The following is a 19801-nucleotide window of genomic DNA, read 5'->3' on the forward strand; positions in this document are numbered from 1 at the left end:
TACTCAGGAGCGCATCCTCCAACCATCAGATTGCTCAGTAAATTTCCTAAGGCGCACCTCCTCATCCCTCTGAGACCTCTATAGCCTCCTCAGGATCGCCTCCTCTGACCATCCGAATCCTCATTGAATCTCCAAAGGGGCGCCTCATCTTCATCTGACTCCTCTATAGCGTCCTCAGGAATGCCTCTCCTACCATGCAGCTCCTCACCGAACCTCCACAGGAGAGCCTCCACCAAAAATTCTTCTCCTCAGTGAATATACTAAGGAGCGATTCCTCCTCCATCTACCTCCTCTATAGCCTACTAAGGAGCGCCTCCTCCAACCATCAGATTGCTCAGTAAATTTCCTAAGGCGCACCTCCTCATCCCTCTGAGACTCCTATAGCCTCCTCAGGATCACCTCCTCGACCAAAGGAATCCTTATTGAATCTCCTAAGGAGGGCCGTCAGCAAACATCGGACTCGTAAGTGAATCTCCTATGGAGCGCCTCATCATCCAACTGACAACTCTATAGCCTCCTCAGGGGCACCTCCTCCAAAGATCCAGGTCTTCACTGAACACCCTCAGGAGTGCCTGCATCAAACACCCAACTCCTCATTGAATCACCTAAGGGGGGCCTCCTCTTCATCTGACTCCTCCATAGCCTCCTCAGCAGTGCCTCCTCCTACCATCTAGCTCCTCAGCGAAATCCTCACGTGCGCCTCCCACAAACATCTGACTCCTCAGTGAATGTACTAAGGAGCGATTACTCCTCCCTCTGTTTCCAGAGCGCCTCCTCGAACCATCCCATTGCTCAGTAAGTACCATAAACAGCACATGCTCATCAATCTGAGTCCTCTATATCATTCTAAGGAGCGCCTCCTACGACCGTCCGAATCCTCATTGAATCACCTAAGGAGCGCATGCAGCAAACATCTGACTCGTAAGTGAATCTCCTAAGGAGCGCCTCATCATCCAACTGACATCTCTATAGCCTCCTCAGGGGCGCCTCCTCAAAAGATCCAGGACTTCACTGAACCCCCTCAGGAGTGCCACCATCAAACATCCGAATCTTCATTCAATCTCCTAAGGTGCGCCTCATCTTCACCGGACTCCTCTATAGCCTCCTCAGGGGTACCTCCTCCATCCATCCAGCTCCTCTGCGAACCTGCACAGGAGCACGTCCACGAAACATTCGTCCTCTCAGTCAATCTACTAAGGAGCGATTCCTCCTCCATCTACCTCCTCTATAGCCTACTCAGGAGCGCATCCTCCAACCATCAGATTGCTCAGTAAATTTCCTAAGGCGCACCTCCTCATCCATCTGAGTCCTCTATAGCCTCCTCAGGATCGCCTCCTCTCAACTTTCGAATCCTCATTGAATCTCCTAAGGAGCGCCTCCAGCAAACATCGGACTCGTAAGTGAATCTCCTAAGGAGCGCCTCATCATCCAACTGACATCTCTATAGCTTCCTCAGGAGAGCCTCATCTTACCATCCATCTACTCAGTGAAGCTGCTCAGGAGCGCCTTCTCCATCAATTCGACTCCTCCTTTTTTTTTTTTTGGTGTGATTTTCAATTTATTATTTGTGAAATCTTAAATTCCAATAAATAAAAATATTTGATGAATTACTTCAAAATTCTCTTAGCCTTTTTTTTCGCGTTTATCTTCCAGAATATGTGGGCTCGAGTGATAGTATAGTGGGCGGTACATTTGCCTTACATGCAGCCAACCCAACTTCAATCCCCAGCGTCCTATGGTTCCCCACCCATCACCAGTGGGGATTTCGAGCACAGAGCCAGAAGAAACCCTGTGCATTTATGGGTGTGGCCTAAAAACAAAAACAAAAAAAAAGACTATGTTTCAGAATAATTTGGAGATCGTAATGGTAAAGATCTTATGGCTATCCAAAACATACCGTATGTCTTTTATTTTCTAGTTGGTAATCACTTTTTAGTTATGTAACTTACTATGAATATGGACTCAAATCTAATAAGCACTTTTGAATGTCCTCTGATCAGATATCTTCCTACTTCTTTGACCTCATTCATCGATCTTTCCTTAACCATAGTTATCCTTTCTCTGAACTTTAAAACATTTATTTATTTATTGCCTTTTTTGGGTGACATCCAGTGATACTCAGGGGTTACTTCTGGCTCAGCACTCAGGAATCACTCCTGGCATTGCTTGGGGAACCAAAATGGGATGCCACGGATCGAACCCAGGTCGACTGTATGCAAGGCAAATGCCCCACTCTCTGTTCTATCACTCCAGACCTTAAAAATATTTTGTTCATCATAAAATGTCCTTTTTATTAGTTCTCATTTTTGCCTGAAAAGTTTTTTTCCCTCTAACTTTATTCATTGTTGATTCATATCATTAGATATCAATTTGATTGACATTCTTTTCGTTCTGTTGGTGGAGGGTGGAGGTGGTATTGCTTTTCTCCCTCGGAGCTACCAGGGAATCTTGTGATGGTGCTCAGGAAACTATGCAGAACTGGGAAAAAAAGCCGACTGTTCAGTGAATCTCCTAAGAATAGCCTCCTAACCCAGCAAAGTCCTCGATAGCCTCCTCAGTAGCGCCTGATCCTACCATTCGACACCTCATTGAATCTCCTTAGGAGTGCCTCCACCAAACATCAGACCTAACAGTGAATCTCCTAAGTAGGGCCTACTCTTCATCTGACTACTCAATACCCTCCTCAGGACGGCCTCCAAAAACGATCCGAGTGCTCAGTGAATCTCCTAAGGAGCGTCTTCTCCTCATCAGATTCCTCTATAGTCTCCTAAGGAGCAACGGCGCCGACCATCCGACTCCTCAATGAATCTCCTAAGGAGCGCCTCATCATCCAACTGACATCTCTATAGCCTCCTCAGGAGTGCCTCCTCCTACCATGCAGCTCCTCACCGAACCTCCACAGGAGCGCCTCCACCAAACATTCCTCTCCTCAGTGAATCTACTAAGGAGCGATTCCTCCTCCATCTACCTCCTCTATAGCCTACTCAGGAGCGCCTCCTCCAACCATCAGATTGCTCAGTAAATTTCCTAAGGCGCACCTCCTCATCCCTCTGAGACCTCTATAGACTCCTCAGGTTCGCCTCCTCTGACCATACGAATCCTCATTGAATCTCCTAAGGAGCGCCTTCAGCAAACATCGGACTCGTAAGTGAATCTCTTAAGGAGCGCCTCATCATACAACTGACATCTCTATAGCCTCCTCAGGGGCGCCTCCTCCAAAGATCCAGGTCTTCACTGAACCCCCTCAGGAGTGCCTCCATCAAACACCCAACTCCTCATTGAATCTCCTAAGGAGGGCCTCCTCTTCATCTGACTCCTCCATAGCCTCCTCAACAGTGCCTCCTCCTACCATCCAGCTCCTCACCGAAGTCCTCACAAGCGCCTCCAACAAACATCTGACTCCTCAGTGAATGTACTAAGGAGCGATTCCTCCTCCATCTGCCTCCAGAGCGCCTCATCCATCCATCCGGATGCTCAGTAAATATCCTAACGAGCACATCCTCATCCATCTGAGTCCTCTATATCCTCCTCAGGAGCGCCTCCTCCTACCATCCGAATCCTCATTGAATCACCTAAGGAGCGCATCCAGCAAACATCCGACTGGTAAGTGAATCTCCTAAGGAGCGCCTCATCATCCAACTGACTTCTCTATAGCCTCCTCAGGGGCGTCTCCTCAAAAGATCCAGGTCTTCACTGAACCACCTGAGGAGTGCCGCCATCAAACATCCGAATCCTCATTGAATCTCCTAAGGGGCGCCTCATCTTCATCTGACTCCTCTATAGCCTCCTCAGGAGTGCCTCCTCCTACCATCCAGCTCCTCACCGAACCTCCACAGGAGCGCCTCCACCAAACATTCGTTTCCTCAGTCAGTCTACTAAGGAGCGATTCCTCCTCCATCTACCTCCTCTATAGCCTACTCAGGAGCGCCTCCTTCAACCATCAGTTTGCTCAGTAAATTTCCTAAGGCGCACCTCCTCATCCATCTGAGCCCTCTATAGCCTCCTCAGGATCACCTCCTCGACCATCCGAATCCTCATTGTATCTCCTAAGGAGCGCCTCCAGCAAACATCGGACTCGTAAGTGAATCCCCTAAGGAGCGCCTCATCATCCAACTGACATCTCTATAGCCTCCGCAGGGGCACCTCCTCCAAAGATCCAGGTCTTCACTGAACCCCGACAGGAGTCCCTGCATCAAACACCCAACTCCTCATTGAATCTCCTGAGGCCTCCTCTTTATCTGAGTCCTCTATAGCCTCGTCAGCAGTGCCTCCTCCTACCATCCAGCTCCTCACCGAACCTCCACAGGAGCCCCTCCACCAAACATTCGTTTCCTCAGTGAATCTACTAAGGACCGAATCCTCCTCCATCTTCCTCCTGTATAGTCTACTCAGGAGCGCCTCCTCCAACCATCAGATTGCTCAGTAAATTTCCTAAGGCGCACCTCCTCATCCATCTGAGACCTCTATAGCCTCCTCAGTATCGCCTCCTCCGACCATCCGAATCCTTATTAAATCTCCTAGGGAGCGCCTACAGCAAACATCCGACTCGTAAATGAATCTCCCAAGGAGCGCCTCATCATCCAACTGACATCTCTATAGCCTCCTCAGGGGCGCCTCCTCCAAAGATCCAGGTCTTCACTGAACCCCCTCAGGAGTGCCGGCATCAAACATCCAATTCCTCATTGAACTAGTAAGGAGGGCCTCCTCATCATCTGACTCCTCCATAGCCTCCTCAGCAGTGCCTCCTCCTACCATCCAGCTCCTCGCCGAACCTCCATAGGAGCGCCTCCACCAAACATTCGTCTCCTCAGTGAATCTACTAAGGAGCGATTCCGCCTCCCTCTACCTCCTCTACAGCCTACTCAGGAGTGCCTCCTCCAACCATCAGATTGCTCAGGAAATTTCGTAAGGAGCAGCTTCTCAACCATCTGAGTCCTCTATATCCTCCTCAGGATCGCCTCCTCCGACCATCCGAAATCTCATTGAATCCCCTATGGAGTGCCTCCAGCAAACATCTGACTCGTAAGTGAATCTCCTTAGGAGCGCCACATCATCCAATTGACATCTCTATAGCCTCCTCAGAGGCGCCTCCTCCAAAGATCCAGGTCTTCACTGAACCCCCTCAGGAGTAACGCCATCAAACATCAGACTCCTCATTGAATCTCCTAAGGTGCGCCTCCTCTTCATCTGACTCCTCTAGAGCCTCGTCACGAGTGCCTCCTCCTACCATCCAGCTCCTCACCGAACCTGCACAGGAGCGCCTCCACCAAACATTTCCTCTCCTCAGTGAACCTACTAAGGAGCGATTCCACCTCCACCTGCCTCCAGAGCGCCTCCTCCAACCATCAGATTGCTCAGAAAATCTCCTAAAGAGCACCTCCTCATCCATCTGAGTCCTCTATAGCCTCCTCAGGAGCGCCTCCTCTGACCATCCGACTCTTCACTGAATCTCATCAGGAGCGCCACCTCCAGCCATCCGACTGCTCAGTGAATCTCTTAAGGAGGCCCTCCTCATCCATCTTGCTCCTGTATAGCCTTCTCAGGAGCGCTTCCTCCGACCATCCGACCCTCACTGAATCTCCTAAGGATGTTTGTATGTGTGTAGAGATGAATGCTGCTGATAAAGCAATCCTTCACAACTAACGACAGATGTGTTTGAATGACATTTTCTTTTTTATCATCATCGCTACTCTACTACTTCACTGTTTTTTATATTTAGAACGGTGTTAAGAAAAAATACTTGTACCCCGCAGTAGGTAATTTTCGCTGGCCACACCAGGGAGGAAAAGGGTGCTGTCCCTCTGCCTGCTCCCCCTTGGTGGCTCGGTGGCCGCCATCCTCCAGAGGCCATTGTACAGTCAGGTTTTGGCCCTCAGTGAAGAGACACGCGGGGCCTTACGGATGGGGGTTGAGCTAGCCCTTTCCTTCCTGTCTCAACAAGACCGAGTCGCCACCCATGATTGGTCTTTCTGGCTCCTGATCAAGCTGCTTAACGGCGGTGATCCCAGAGACTCAGGAACAAATCTCAGAACCCAGCCCAGCAGGTTTTGGTAGAAATCCCTCCAGATTTAAGTGTTAAAATTTCGGAATTTCAAAATCGCTCAGTCACTACTGCAGCCACTCTACGTCATATGTTATTCATAACTAGCAGTAGAAAATGAATTGTCTATTGTTCCCTTTTCAGCAGACCTGAGAGTTGGTGTAAAATCCCAAATAATAATGGTGGGTCTGGTGTCAAAATATTGAATCTAATCAAAGTGGGGAGAGAGTAATGTGGAAATCATCTGCCTCACAGGTAGGGGGAGGGGTTAGGATGGGGGTTTTGGTGGTGGAGAATGAGCACTGGTGAAGGTACGGGTGTTTCATTGTATGACTGAGACTTAAACCCGAAAGCTTTGTAACTGCTCTCATGGTGTTTCAATAAATAAAATTATAAAAAATTAAAAAAACAAGGTAAGGTGCAGTTCATGCCCAATTCAATCAGCTAATCTGTGGCTGAATAAATAGCAGTACTCCTACATAAAAAAGAAAAAAATACTTCTGAAGAAGATAAAAAAAGGTGGCAAGTTTATACTCAAACTTCAAGTCTAGATCTCTGCACTAAATACTACTTTGAAGATAAACAGCTAAGTTACATGTTACATAATAGAAACTGAAAAGTTACAGATGTAACAATATCAAATCTTTTAATTGCTTTTGATCAAATAAGAAATTATCAACATGTGTAGAACTGATAGCTTAACAAGCTTCAAAGAATGCAATTCTAAATAAATATAACCTCTTCGAGAAGTTGGTGGTCACATCTCGCAGTTTACCTCTGGTTCTATGCTCAGAACCCTGACAAGCTCAAGGAACCATACAGGTGCCAGGAATCAAACCTAGGTCGGCCATGTGCAAAGCAAACGCCCAACCCACTAAACTATCACTCCAGCCCCAATATGCATATTTCTAAGTACATTTATTATTTCTATACTCAATTCATTTTAAATGTAGATATTAGTTACATCAGGGTTGAGAACTGTACATGTTTTAAAATGTTAATCAATCCAAAAGTGTTAATTCAACCTATAAAAGGATCTTACTATAAAACATATAGGAAAAGACATTTTACATTTCCTAAAAAAAAATGTATAAACTTAGAATTTCATAAAATGAAGCATGATGCAATTTTATTGCATCAATTTTCCCCAAAAGAAAATAATCAGAAATTATTTTTAATTATTTTTAAAATTATTATTCTAAGTGAATGTTCTCATCTCAGCAGCCGTTGATTAAAGTGACCATTCAAGAGGCAGGTCATTCATTACTGGACAACTCAGCAAGCAATGGATTGTTTTCTTGATTTTTTTTTGGGTGGGGGGAATGATGGTTCTTTGCTAGTTTATTCATGATTCTCTTCCTGGATCCTCGTTGAGCCTCTTAACGACCATGGTTGGCTGGACACTTTGCCTAGCTCACAATCTATATTCATTCTTCTGATTACTGACTTTTCACTTTTTAATTATGCTACACAACTAGAAATAAACTCAAGAATGTGACTCATTATACACTGAATTAAACTGAAACAACTCCTCAAAAAACTCCCAATGACTAGTCATTGGTAGTGGTAGAATCTCTACCACTCTCTTATCTATAACCTCACCAGATGTTACAAATATCACAAAAGTCTATTAATTATTTTTCTGGAACTTCCACACTAAAGTTCTTTCTCTGAAAACAGGCTAAGCCCCTAAAAACAAAACCAGGGGCCAGACAGTACAGTGGTCACTGTGCTTGCCTTGCACATGGCCAACCCAGGTTGGATCCACAGCATCTCAAAGGGGCCCCCGAGCCCCACCAAGGGTAGTCACTGAGCACAGAGCCAGGAGCAAGACTTGAGCACTTTTGGGTGTACCCACAACAAATGAAAGCAAACAGAAAATTTGTGGGTGTTCCCTACTCAAAATCCACATTCATTCACACTCAAAATAAAACACCCTGACAATCTTTTCTTTTCTCTTTTTTCTTTCTTTTTTTTTTTTTTTTGCTTTTTGGGTCACACGAGGCAATGCACAGGGGTTACTCCTGGCTCTGCACTCAGAAATTACTCCTGGAAGTGCTCAGGGGACCATATGGGATGCTAGGAATCGAACCTGGGTCAGCTGCGTGCAAGGGAAACACCCTACTCACTGTGCTATCGCTCCAGCTCCCTGGTAATCCTTTTCATTTTTTTTCCCTTTTGGGTCACACCCAGAGATTCTCAGAGGTCACTTCTGGCTCTACACTCAGGAGTTACTCCTGACAGTGCTTGGGGGACCATATGGGATGCCAGGGATCGAACCCGGGTCAGCCACGTGCAAGGCAAATGCCCTACCCGCTGTGCTATTGCTTCAGCTCCGAGTGGCAATCCTTTTCTGATGTGGTACTCACACCCGTACTGGCCCTTTGCTCATTCCTTGCAAGATGCCAAGAACACTCCTGCTTAAAACTTTCTCTGTTTCGAAGGAACCACCAAATAAAGGGTGCTAGGAGGGTCCGCTTGGGATAGGAGATGTGGACTGAAAGTAGACTATAGATCGAATGAGAGCCACTTAATATCTCTACTGCAAACCACAACACCCAAAAGGGGAGAGAGAGAGCAAAAGGGAATGCCCTGCCACAGAGGCAGTGGGGGTGGTGGGAGGGATGCTGGGGCCATTGATGGTGGAAAATGGGCACTGGTGGAGGGATGGGTGCCCGATCAATGTATGACTGAAAAACAAGGACAAAAGTTTGTAAGTCTGTAACTGTACCTTATGTTGATTCACCAATTAAAAAAAAAAAAAACTTTGTTTGTTGGGACCAGAGTGATACTGCAGCAGGTAGGGCGGCTGGTTGTCTTTCACGTGGCTGACCTAGGTTCTATCCTGGGCATCCTGTATGGTCCCCCAAGCACTTCCAAGAGTAATTCCTGAGTGCAGAGCCAGGAGCATTGCTGGGTATTGCTTCCCCCCCCCCCCAAAAAAAAATAGGAAAAAAACAACCTCCCCTATTTGGAAAAAAAAAAACGCTCTCCCTATCCCTCTCCCATGCTCTTCCCCAAGGGATTTGGGCCACTTGCTCTTCCATTGCCCTGGGCCTGCGACCACCAGGTTTGCAAGCACTGCTGTGACTCCCTTCCCTCCCTTTCCCTTCCCGCCCCCACCTGACACTTGCTCTCCAGTAGTCAACAGGACTCACTGTTCTAGTCCAAGGAGGGACAGAGTATAGGAATGAGAGCCCAGAAACCACTCAGTGATCTCAGGAATCACAGCACCAGAGAGGGCTTCCAGTGAATAACTCCAGTATATGAGCCAACTAAGTATAATTTAAAATAAAAACAAGCTCACCACCAGAAAAGAATTAACTAAGATCCCTCCAAACTTATAAAGGAAAGCAGACATATTGCTTCGTGTAGATTCCACATACTGAGCAAAAATATTTGTATACCAAGAATTGCAGAAGTTATGCAGGAGGGCCAAAACTTAGCAGCCAACTAATGGGATTCAAATGACTCAGAGTTAGCAGCAATACATTTTTGTCTCGTTTTCTTCATATGTAACATGTTGGACAGTAACAGATTCTATCATAGTATTGTGAAAACCAAATAATGTATTCCATATTAAGCCCTTAAATATTTATCATTTACTCTAAAATTGCATGGGAGTAATCGAACTTTTACGTTTTATTATTTGTCTGTTCAGGGGCTACAGCCCACTCAGGGCTTATTCCTGGCAGGCTCGGGGGAACAAACAGGGCACCAAAGATTAAGGCTGGGTTGCCCGCGTATGGGTGAGCCCTTACCCACTGCACCCTCCCCCACATACAGGTCGGTGTGCAACCCTCGCCATCACAACAGCAGTGTCAAAGAAAGGAAATAAATGAAACCGCTTCTGCAGAGGCAGTTAATGGGTTGAGATGCTTGCCTGGTTTTGTCTTACACCTGCTGGATCCTTGCGTTTGGTCCCCCAGCATCACCAGGAGTGACCACAATAACTGAGTAAACTTTGAGCAGCAACACCCCAAAGCTCAAGTTTCGCGTTGCTTCGATGCTTATTCTGTGATGTGAGGATGCATGTAATGAAGTCCTTAAAGGTCAAAACGTGATGGTTAAAACTAGCTGCCCGATAAGGGGAGACGTGAAACAGTGAAAGGTAGATAGAGCTGACAGCGCCCTCAACTCTCCCGGAAGGAGGGAGCATCTGGGATCCGCTGGTCATGCAGTCCCGCCTGACCCGGGCCTTACTGGACCACAACACGAGAGATGTGTGCTAGCCACATAGGCTGGAAATCAAACTGAACCCTCAGAACACAGAACCTGACTTCTGCCCTCCATACAGTGTAGTGCAAATCCTCACAGCCCAAGGTCTAATCCGACCGCGGGCCGCTTTGACTCCAGGAGATCAGATACATAACCTAGGGCTGCGCACCGACTCAGTTGCTGGGCCTGAGACCTCAAACCCCAAGATCTGCTATACAGTTGCCGTGGGAAAGGCCGCAGGCTACTGTATCCACTTTCCATTCAATCCCAATGAAAAAGCTACAAAGTAAACAGGCTTACAACCCGGGACTGGGAGGTAAAAAACCCACAAACCTTAACTAAACTCTCCCCGGCCACAGGAAGCCCAGCCCTGCGTCTTTGTCTGGGACAGTGAGTGAGCACAGGGGGATGCAAAGGCCCGAACGACCCCCAAGTCTCACCACACTCTCAGGTCCAGCTTCCTTCAGGTGTGGTGGGACCTCCCGGCCGCGCCCGCAGGGTCAGACCCCAGACCCAGACCCCGGACTCAGACCCAGACCCCAAACTCCAAATCCAGACCCCAAACTCCAAATCCAGACCCCAGACCCCTGACCCCAGACCCCGGACCCAGACCCCAGACTCAGACCCAGACCCAGAGCCCAGAGCCCAGAGCCCAGATTCCGCACCCCAGAATCCTCTCCCCTGCATCCCGCGCGGCCGCGCCCACCTGCCCCGCACCTGCGCTTTCTCGGGGTGGGGGTGGGGGCTCTTTTGATGCACCTGCTCCGGCTGGACGCGGGTGCCGGGACCACCGTCCGGGCGACGTCCGTGTGAGACCCCCTAGCCCACCCCGCGTGCGGCTTGCAGGCCGGGGGTACGGGCGCACTCCGGGGGCATCCGGGGGTCGGGGGTCCTGACGCGCCCCGGGGGATTCGGGGATCGGGGGTCCCAACGCGCCCCAGGGGGATCCGGGGTCCCGGCGCCCCGGGGGGGATCGGGGGTCTGGAGCCCCGGAGCCCCGGGGGGATCCGGGAATCGGGAGTCCCGACGCGCCCCGGGGGGATCCGGGGGTCGGGAGTCCCGGAGCCCCGGGGGGATCCGGGGATCGGGAGTCCCGACGCGCCCCGGGGGGATCCGGGGGGATCCGGGGGTCGGGAGTCCCAGAGCCCCGGTGGGATGCAGGGATCGGGAGTCCCGACGCGCCCCGGGGGGATCCGGAGTGGCGGGTGCCGGCGCACGCGCTGCCCCGGGCACCGACTCTACCGGACGCTCCTTACCGGTTGGCCGCGGCTCGCGCCACGCGTGGGCACGCGCCACGCGTGGGCAGCACCAAGGGGGCGGAGGGGCCGTGACAGCCCCGGACCGGAAGCGCCCTACGTCACTTCCGGCCGCCGCAGCCAAAGCTTTTCCGCGCCGCCGCCGGGCCGGGCCTGGTTCCGAGATCCCGAATCCCCGCGGGCGGACGGACGGACGGACGGCGGCGCGGAGGGGAGCAGCGGTGAGTGGCGGCGGGCACGCCCGGCGCGCGGCCCCCGGGACGGACGGACTGACAGACAGACGGACGCAGGTTCCGGGGCCGCGTTTCCCCGCGGGGCGGGGCGGGGCGGCGCGGGGTCGGGGTCAGGGGTCGCGGTCGGGGCGGGGTCTGGGGGTGCCGGCCGGACGGGGGCGGGGCAGGATGGGGGAGGGCACCTGGGGGGCGGGGGCTGGGGACCCCAGTCGGGGTCGGGTCGGGGTGGGCGTGAGGAGGTCGGGGTGGGGGCGCCGTCGGGCTGGATGCCGGCGTGTTCGGGGTCAGCGTGGGGAGCGGGGCTGGGGGCGGGGCCGCCGTCGGGGGCGGAGTCGGGTGGGGGGGCCATCCGGGGTCCGGAGCAGGGTCTCGGGCCTGGGACTGGGCGTTGGGAGCTGGGCGGGGCTCGCCCCAGAGGGGCTCTGGGGTCCCTGGGGTGCTGGGGTGGACCAGGCAGCCAGAGCGCAAGCCGCTGTTGACTCGGAGCTGCTGCTCTGACCTGCGGCTTCAGGGTTCCTCGGGGCGAAACAGCGCGGTTCGGACAGAAGACTGTGGCATGGGCAGCCGTGTGCACAGACATAACGTGTGCACGAACATACGTGTGCACAGACGCCCGTGTCCACAGACACTCGTGTGCGCAGACACCCGTGTCCACGCACACCTGTGCCCAGGTTCCCTGCGCCCACGCGCTTCCACGGCCACGCAGCGCCCAGCACCGCACAGCAGCCACCAGGAGGGGAGGCCTTAGGGAAGGGGCCTTTGTAGTGGCCCCGGTTGAAGTTGGAAAATGGGTAACAATAAGTAAGTCATTCTCTCGAGAGCTAGAAAAGGAGTAGAGGTGGCAGGACCAGTGAGCAGCTTAGCTGTAGGGAAGGCCTGGGAGGAAGGGGAAGGGAAAGGAAGAGCTAGAACTTTGGACCATTCTTTCGGTTGTCTAAAGTGCTAGGTCAAGAAGTTGGGCTTTATTTTGAAGGGAGGGAAAAACCCTTCCTTTTTAAGGGGATCTGAAAAAGAAAATTGATTCAGGAACAAAAATATGGTAACAGTATTGATGTCGTGGAGAATAAAGAAGATTATTGCTGTGGAGGCAAAAGGAAAGCAGAGTAAGAAGTGGGGAACTGGACAAGGAAGTGGGCTCATCACCAACTCCTGCCCCCTGCTCAGGTGGATGGAGCAGATGCAGGTCTGGGACCCCCCCCCACCACCACACACACACACACACACACACAATTGGGTCACCCAAAACTCAGGACAAGGATCTCCGCCAGGAACTGTTCCTGATCTCAGCCTTAGACATAGCTAGCTGTGAGACGCCATTAGGGCAAGTGGGCCTGTGAGCACCAAGAAACCGAAAGTGTGGGACTTGGGCTGCAGGCACGTGGGGGTGGGGCAGGAGGCATCTGTCAAGAGAGGAAAGTTGGTAATATCACGTATAAAACTACCGAGAAAGGAATTGGTGGCACAACGAAAAGGATTCCTCCTACAGCCCCTGGACAGTGCGAAGAGCCACAGCGAGCAGAGTGAACAGGGCAGCCAGGGGCTGGGGGGGGGGGGGGGGGGTTCCTGAGTGTAGGCCTGAGGAGATGGTCTGCTGGAGGAGATGATGACACCCTTCTCCTGGCCAGCTCATCCCTGCTGTCTCCCAGGGCTCTGCCAAGTCGGTGCCGGCCTTTATGGAATCTTCAGGGCAGTAAGAAGACACTATTGGCCTAACTGTGGGGCCTGATGGTAACCAGGAAATACAGGATGTTTGGGGACTGTGGAGCATAAGACTGTTACAGGACCATGTGGAGGGAAGCTTGGTTTCGATGGACCGGTAAGACAGACTACAGGGACTTCCACAAAGTGTCAGGCAGCAGAGTGCTGTATTGTCTTGAAATGTGCCACATGGGGGCCAGGGAGAAGGTTCAGAGGGCGAGAGCACCTGCTTTGCATGCAGGAGCCCCCGAGTTAAGCCCTGGGCATCCCCAGGTGTGGCCCAAAACACAGAAAGGAAAGAAGCCCGCGGCAAGGCATATTCAGGGAGTCTGTACTTGGTGCCTGCTCCAGCTGCTGTCCAGATATCAGTGGCCACCATGTGGGCACCAAAGACTTCATGCAGCATCTTATGCTTTAACCTCTAGATGGTGAGAAGTGCCTGGTGGACTCAGTTGGGCAAGTGACAAGCTGCAGGACAGACCCAAGTGATGGTGCCTGGTCTCGGCGGTGATGAGGATGGGAAGGCGGGGGTTGTTGCTGCGAGGCGCTGGGGCCGCTTCCAGTGGGAGAGGAGGGAGAGAGGAAGGAGGCTACAGTGGCTGGAGGTCTGGGGGGTAGGAGGCAGCAGCCAGTAGCGTGCTGGGCTGGCCTGCGATGGGAGGAGTCATGGGCTGTACGGAGAAAGTTAGTCTCGATCATGGGCATTGGGTCGGGCTGCCTAGGGTAGTGATTATAACAGCCCATTATAGTCCACTTGAAGTACAGCTCCTGTGCACTGCCCCCGCCCGCCTCTGCCCCGGACTGCTTCAGCAGGTGTAGTGCCGAGATCCAGTTTGCGTTTCCCTCAGGCTGTATGCAGTGCCTATGTTCTGTGTTCTGCCGCAGAGACCGGCCCAAGGAAGAGGGGGTTGGGGGAGAAACAAGGCGGGCCCAAGCCAGCCTTAGGGACTACTCTGGAGTCAGGGGAACCTTGTGAGAAGACTGAGAAAGTAGGAGGTGAAATAGTTTTCACTCGGTTCACCTAGTCTGGCCGTGCATTGGTGAGCGTCTTTTCCTGCAATCGTGGGACAAAGACCAAACTGTAGGATGCGGCCTCAGCAAGAGAAATGGAGAAAAGGAGTATGAAATACTGGACTTTCTGAGGGAATTCTGCTACAGCGTGAAGCAGACAGGATGAAAGGGACGTGACTCTTCTGATGCCAGAGCTGCTGTGGGGGGCTGGAGAGGGAGGGGCGTGGGGGCCAGGGATGCTTAAAGCAGGGTCCAGGAACGGGGTCGGTGCTCCTCATTCATGGGTGGGGAAGGGGAAGCCTAGTGCGAGTAGTGTATCAGGATGCTTCCTTCCTCTGATGGTTTCTCTGCATGTGAAGTGTCAAGTCACCCTGAACAAGCCATGGGAAGGAGAAGGGAGAAAAAAACGGGTGTCCTGGGGTGTTGTGGGCAGTGGGGGTGAGTGGATGAGAGGCCAGCTTGCCAGGTGCATGGCTGGTGAGCTCTGTGGGCCAGGAGGCTTCACTGGGCAGGGAGGAGCCCCGACAGATGGAACTCTGGTGCTGTGGGCAGCCTCTCCCCGAGCTCCAGAGGAAGCCCTGAAAGGCTGCCCTGGGTGCGCAAGCCGGGCAGGAAGTGAGTGACAGGTAGCGACTAGATCAGAGAGGAGAGAGAGAAGGAAAAGACCATAGCTTGGTAGGGACATTTTGTCACCTGCCTGCATTTGCCATTGACAGTTCCCAATACAAGGAAAGAAATAACTCATTCCCACAATACCACCACCTCCACTTTCTACAGCACTGGTGTTTCAGCGGTTTGTGTTGAGGCCACACCATGGTAGTATCAGGGGTCAGACCCGGTGTGCCCACCTACTTTCTTACCCACCTACTTTCCCTGCAGCCCACCATTGGCATTTTTTAAATGGCGATTATCAATTTTGTGACACCCTTACTTTAAAAGCAACTTTAAAATTAAGCTTACACTTAGAATATTACATTTTTTTCACATCAATGTAATACGATAATATTCCTGTAGATTATTAGGGTCAAGTATTCTAGGATGTCCAAGAAAAAGTAACGTCACATCGTGTATCAATTGGTCCTTTTTTTTTTTCCTTTTTGGGTCATACCCAGCGATGCACAGGGGTTCCTCCTGGCTCTGCACTCAGGAATCACCCCTGACAGTGCTCAGGATGCTGGGAATTGATTCAAGGTTGGTTGCGTGCAGGGCAAATGCCCTACCCGCTGTGCTGTCACTCCAGCCCACAATAGGTCCTTCTTAAGTGAAAAGTTAAAAAGACATTTTGTTATTTTCTCCCTGCATCCCCCTGGCGCCCACCAGGCTGGAGGGTGCTTGACCAGCACCCTGCCCACTGTCCTGCCACTCCCGAGTGCAGAGCCAGGAGTAGCCCCTGAGCATCACTGGGTGTGACCCAAAAAGGCAAAAAAAAAAAAAAAAAACCCAACAACAACAACAACAAAACCCCATGGAAGCGAGCTTGTTTCACAGTAGCGATGCCAAGTGATGATTTCTGTAGTCTCACGGGACTTTTCTGTTAAGCCCTTTGTTCAGTGCTTTATAAAGCGCATTGTTCTGGATACATAAGTAAGGGCTGTGATCTCTACCCAGGGATGTCTTCTCCCAGTTGTCCATGGTCCGCAGCACCACAAGTGATTCTGCAAGTGCCCCCCTGACCCTGCAAACATCAGACACAGGGCACTTTTGAGCACCCAGACTTTGCTCATGTCACTTCTCGTACCTTCTGGAACACTTTAAGAAATAAAGCCTATGAGTGTGTGTGCACACGTGTGCATGCATGTGTATGTGTGTGTGTGTGCGTGTGTGTGTGTGTGTGTGTGAGCACACGCACATGTGTTTCTGTCAGTTGGAGAGGGATTAGAGTAGACAGAGACGGAACAAAATCCATTTTCAGGCTACGCTGTCATATGCCAGGATTCAACCTACAGCAGATTTTAATGGCTTTATAATCCTCTGCAAATGAGAGATTATGGAGGGATTGCTGACAGACCCTTAACTCCAGCGCGCAAATGTGTTGCATTATAATAATATTAACCTGGAAGAGAGAAAGCAATTTCAAGCCACGGCATATTCATCAAAGGATCGAACACAAAGTATACATTTTTATTTTAATAATTCCTTGCCTAGGGAAGCATTTGAAAAGGTGACAGCCAGAAGTAGGACCACACTAGACTAGCTGAAAACAAAACTTTTTGCTGTCTTGGAATTTCCTGAGCCTTTGATGTGTTATAGCTTCACTGTGTTTTAAGCTCCTTCTGACGCTTGGCATTATCACAGGCCCTACGGGAGAGTTTATATTTGCATGTGCGCACGCACGCACACAGCACGCACCAGGCACCATCCGACAGGCCTTGCTTTTTAAAAATAGATAAATGCATGTGATACCACCTCCTAAATGTGACCCATTAAGATTATCACAGGTGTGTTTCTGAGACACGCAGACAGATGGCAGAGAGAGGGATGAAGTCAAAGCTGCACCAACTCTATACCCTACAACTTAGCCTTTCCGGGACATCCCCACCACCACCAGTACACACACACACATGCATGCATATATGCTTGCACACTCATGCATGTATTCTGTGTGTACATGTGTGATGGAAATGAAGTTAGAGATATTGGGATAGCCATACAGTAATTTTGATCTGAGCACATCAAGAAGGCATGCACTGAACTTAGTAATATTTTAAAATCAAATTAGGAAGAGGTTCTGTGTCAGGGAGTTTTTCTGGACATTCTTTTTTTATTTTTTTTATTTTTTTTTATTTAATCATTTTTTTATTAGTGAAACACCATGAGGTACATTTATAGACTTATAAATTTTTGTGCTTGGGTTTCAGTTATACAATGATCAAGTACCCATCCCTCCACCAGTGCCCATCCTCCCCCACCACGGGTCCTAGCATCCCTCCCACCCCCCATCCCCCCATCCCCCCCGTCCGACCCTGCCGCTGTGGCAGGGCATTCCCCCTTATTCTCTCTCTCTTCTTTTGGGTACTGTGTTTTGCCAGAGAGGCATTGAGTGGCAATCATGTTTGGTCTATAGACTACTTTTAGCATGTCTCTCCCACCCTGGGAGGGTCTTCACAACACCCTTTATTTGGTGTTCTCTTCTCTATCTGAGCTTCCTTTTCACCTAGCACATGTGGCTGGCCTTCAAGTCATGGAGCAAAATTCCTGGTACTGATCTGAGCCATTCCTGGGTGTTAGTCTCCCGCTTTGTTGCTTTATGTTCCCCAGATGAATGCAATCTTTCTGTGTCTATCCCGCTCTTTCTGACTCATTTCGCTTAACATGATACTTTCCATGTAGTACCACTTGTATGTAAATTTCATAACTTCATCTTTTCTAACAGCTACATAGTACTCCATTGTGTAAATGTACCAAAGTTTCTTTAACCAGTCATCTGTTCTCGGACACTCAGGTTTTTTCCAGATTCTGGCTATTGTAAAGAGTGCTGCAATGAACAAACAATTGCAGATGTCACTTCGACTATACCTTTTTGCCTCTCTGGGATATATTCCCAGGAGTGCTATAGCTGGGTCAAATGGGAGATCGAATTCTAATTTTTTGAGAATCGTCCATACTGTTTTCCAAAAGGGTTGGACCAGCCTGCATTCCCACCAGCAGTGAAGGAGGGTCCCTTTCTCACCACAGCCGCGCCAGCACCTGTTGCTTTTGTTCTTGTGGATGTGGGCCAGTCTCTGTGGTGTGAAACGATATCTCTTGTGGTTTTAATCTGCATCTCTCTGATGATTAGTGATGTAGAGCATTTTCTCACGTGCCTTTTTTGCCATTCGAATTTCTTCTTTGCGAAAGAGAAACAAACATTTTGGAAATAAATTTTAAGAATAAAAATATACTACACTTTCAGGCTCTGCCAAATGAATCTGTATGGGATGAATTACTACTCACTGATAACATTTTGTGTGTAATAAATATGATGAATTTATCCATATTGAAAATGTTCAGTCTTAAATAAATGGTTTTAAAAAACGAATTTGTCCAAGTTCATAAAGAACAAGAAGTGAGGGCGGGCCACTTCTGACGCCTACACTCCCACCCTCCATGAAACATGTCCCCTCAGCAGGGCTCACTGGAACGTGTCAGCCAGTTTTCTGCCCAGTCGCCATTCTCGAGGCCCAAACACTTTATAGCAGGCAGGAACATGGGGGACCGAGAGTCCCTGGACGCTCGGTGTGAGCAGTCGGCTGGCAGCAGAGACAGCATCACGTATGTTACCCTAAGCCAGTCCCCATCAACCTGGCAGAGCCTGGCAATGGCAATTTCACGCTCCATCCCCCGGGGCAGGTTGCTGTTCAGCAGCCAATGGCCCCCTCTCTGACATGCCCCTGGGTCTCTCCACCAGGGGAAACTGGTGCACACACCTTGTTAGGCAAGCCTGATTATTCAGCACGATTTACATCTCTTTGCCCACAAGGGACAACGGGATGCGCCGCGTGTAATTAGATACAAGATCCCTGCAGCCTGCACTGATTTGGGCACTACCCTTCCTCTGCAAACTAGAATATAGGTAAAAGGAAGCAGCGGGTTTGAAGTCTGAGGATTCCAGGTCTCTGAGAAGCCCTCTGAGGACTGGAGAGATAGGGTGAGGTGCTTGCTCTGCATGTGGTCCAGGGGGGTGTTGAGCACCACAAAGGGGTCCCTGAGCACCACTAGTAATGATTCCTGAGTGCAGGGCCAGGAGGAGTGAATCAGATCAATGCAAAGTTTGTATTTGGGGTTTAAAAATTTTTTTTTTACTATGTAAATGAAAGTTTTATTGACCTTTATTCACCTTTTTCAGTGCTTTGTAAACACAGGTAAGTATTGAGGAGAAAATAATGGAACTGTGTCTCCATCTATCTCAAGCAGCTGAGACTGGCTGAAGTGAAATAGCACAAAAAGTGAACACTGACAGAACATGGAACTAGGTTCCTTGAGAAATTTAGGACTATTTTGGAAACTTTTCTAAATATATCAAAATTAAAAGTTTAGAGAATGTAACAAAAAAGGGACTTAGGCATGTTGTTATGGAACAGAACTAATCTTTGGGTGCACATCCCTTGAATATCCCTTGATTATTATTGCAGCTGTTGAAAGCTATCCCTTAAACACAACTCTCTCAAATTTAGCTGAACCGAGGAAACACAAAGGCATGATAATCCCTGACAACTGAAAAATACCATTTGCAGAGACTTGTCTCACTAACTCAAACAGACAAAATAATGCATAGCTAAAATAAATAGTAATTTAAAATGCTATCTCGTTACCTTTTAGCAGGTATCGAAAACAAAAATACTAAGGAAATGTTGCCATAGAATCCT

At 49.9% G+C, this 19801-nt stretch overlaps 1 protein-coding gene across 5 annotated transcripts in view; it reads right to left on the bottom strand.

Moving 5' to 3' along the window:
• LOC130023332 (glutathione S-transferase C-terminal domain-containing protein-like) overlaps positions 1 to 19801 on the bottom strand; it is a 190355-nt gene that overhangs the window by 81313 nt on the left and 89241 nt on the right. The window contains exon 6 of one of the 5 annotated variants that reach the window (XM_056113818.1): positions 17447 to 18279. The exons of 1 other annotated variant lie outside the window; for it this stretch is intronic. In XM_056113818.1, the coding sequence (XP_055969793.1) occupies positions 18209 to 18279 (71 nt within the window). In that variant the 3' untranslated portion in view covers positions 17447 to 18208. Of the gene's footprint in view, positions 1 to 17446; positions 18283 to 19801 lie in introns of those variants that run through there. 3 more of the 5 variants (XM_056113817.1, XM_056113820.1, XM_056113819.1) reach the window with 3 other exon arrangements.

Source organism: Sorex fumeus, unplaced genomic scaffold (genome assembly GCF_029834395.1).
Source record: "Sorex fumeus unplaced genomic scaffold, SorFum_2.1 ptg000024l, whole genome shotgun sequence".
NCBI lineage: Eukaryota > Metazoa > Chordata > Mammalia > Eulipotyphla > Soricidae > Sorex > Sorex fumeus.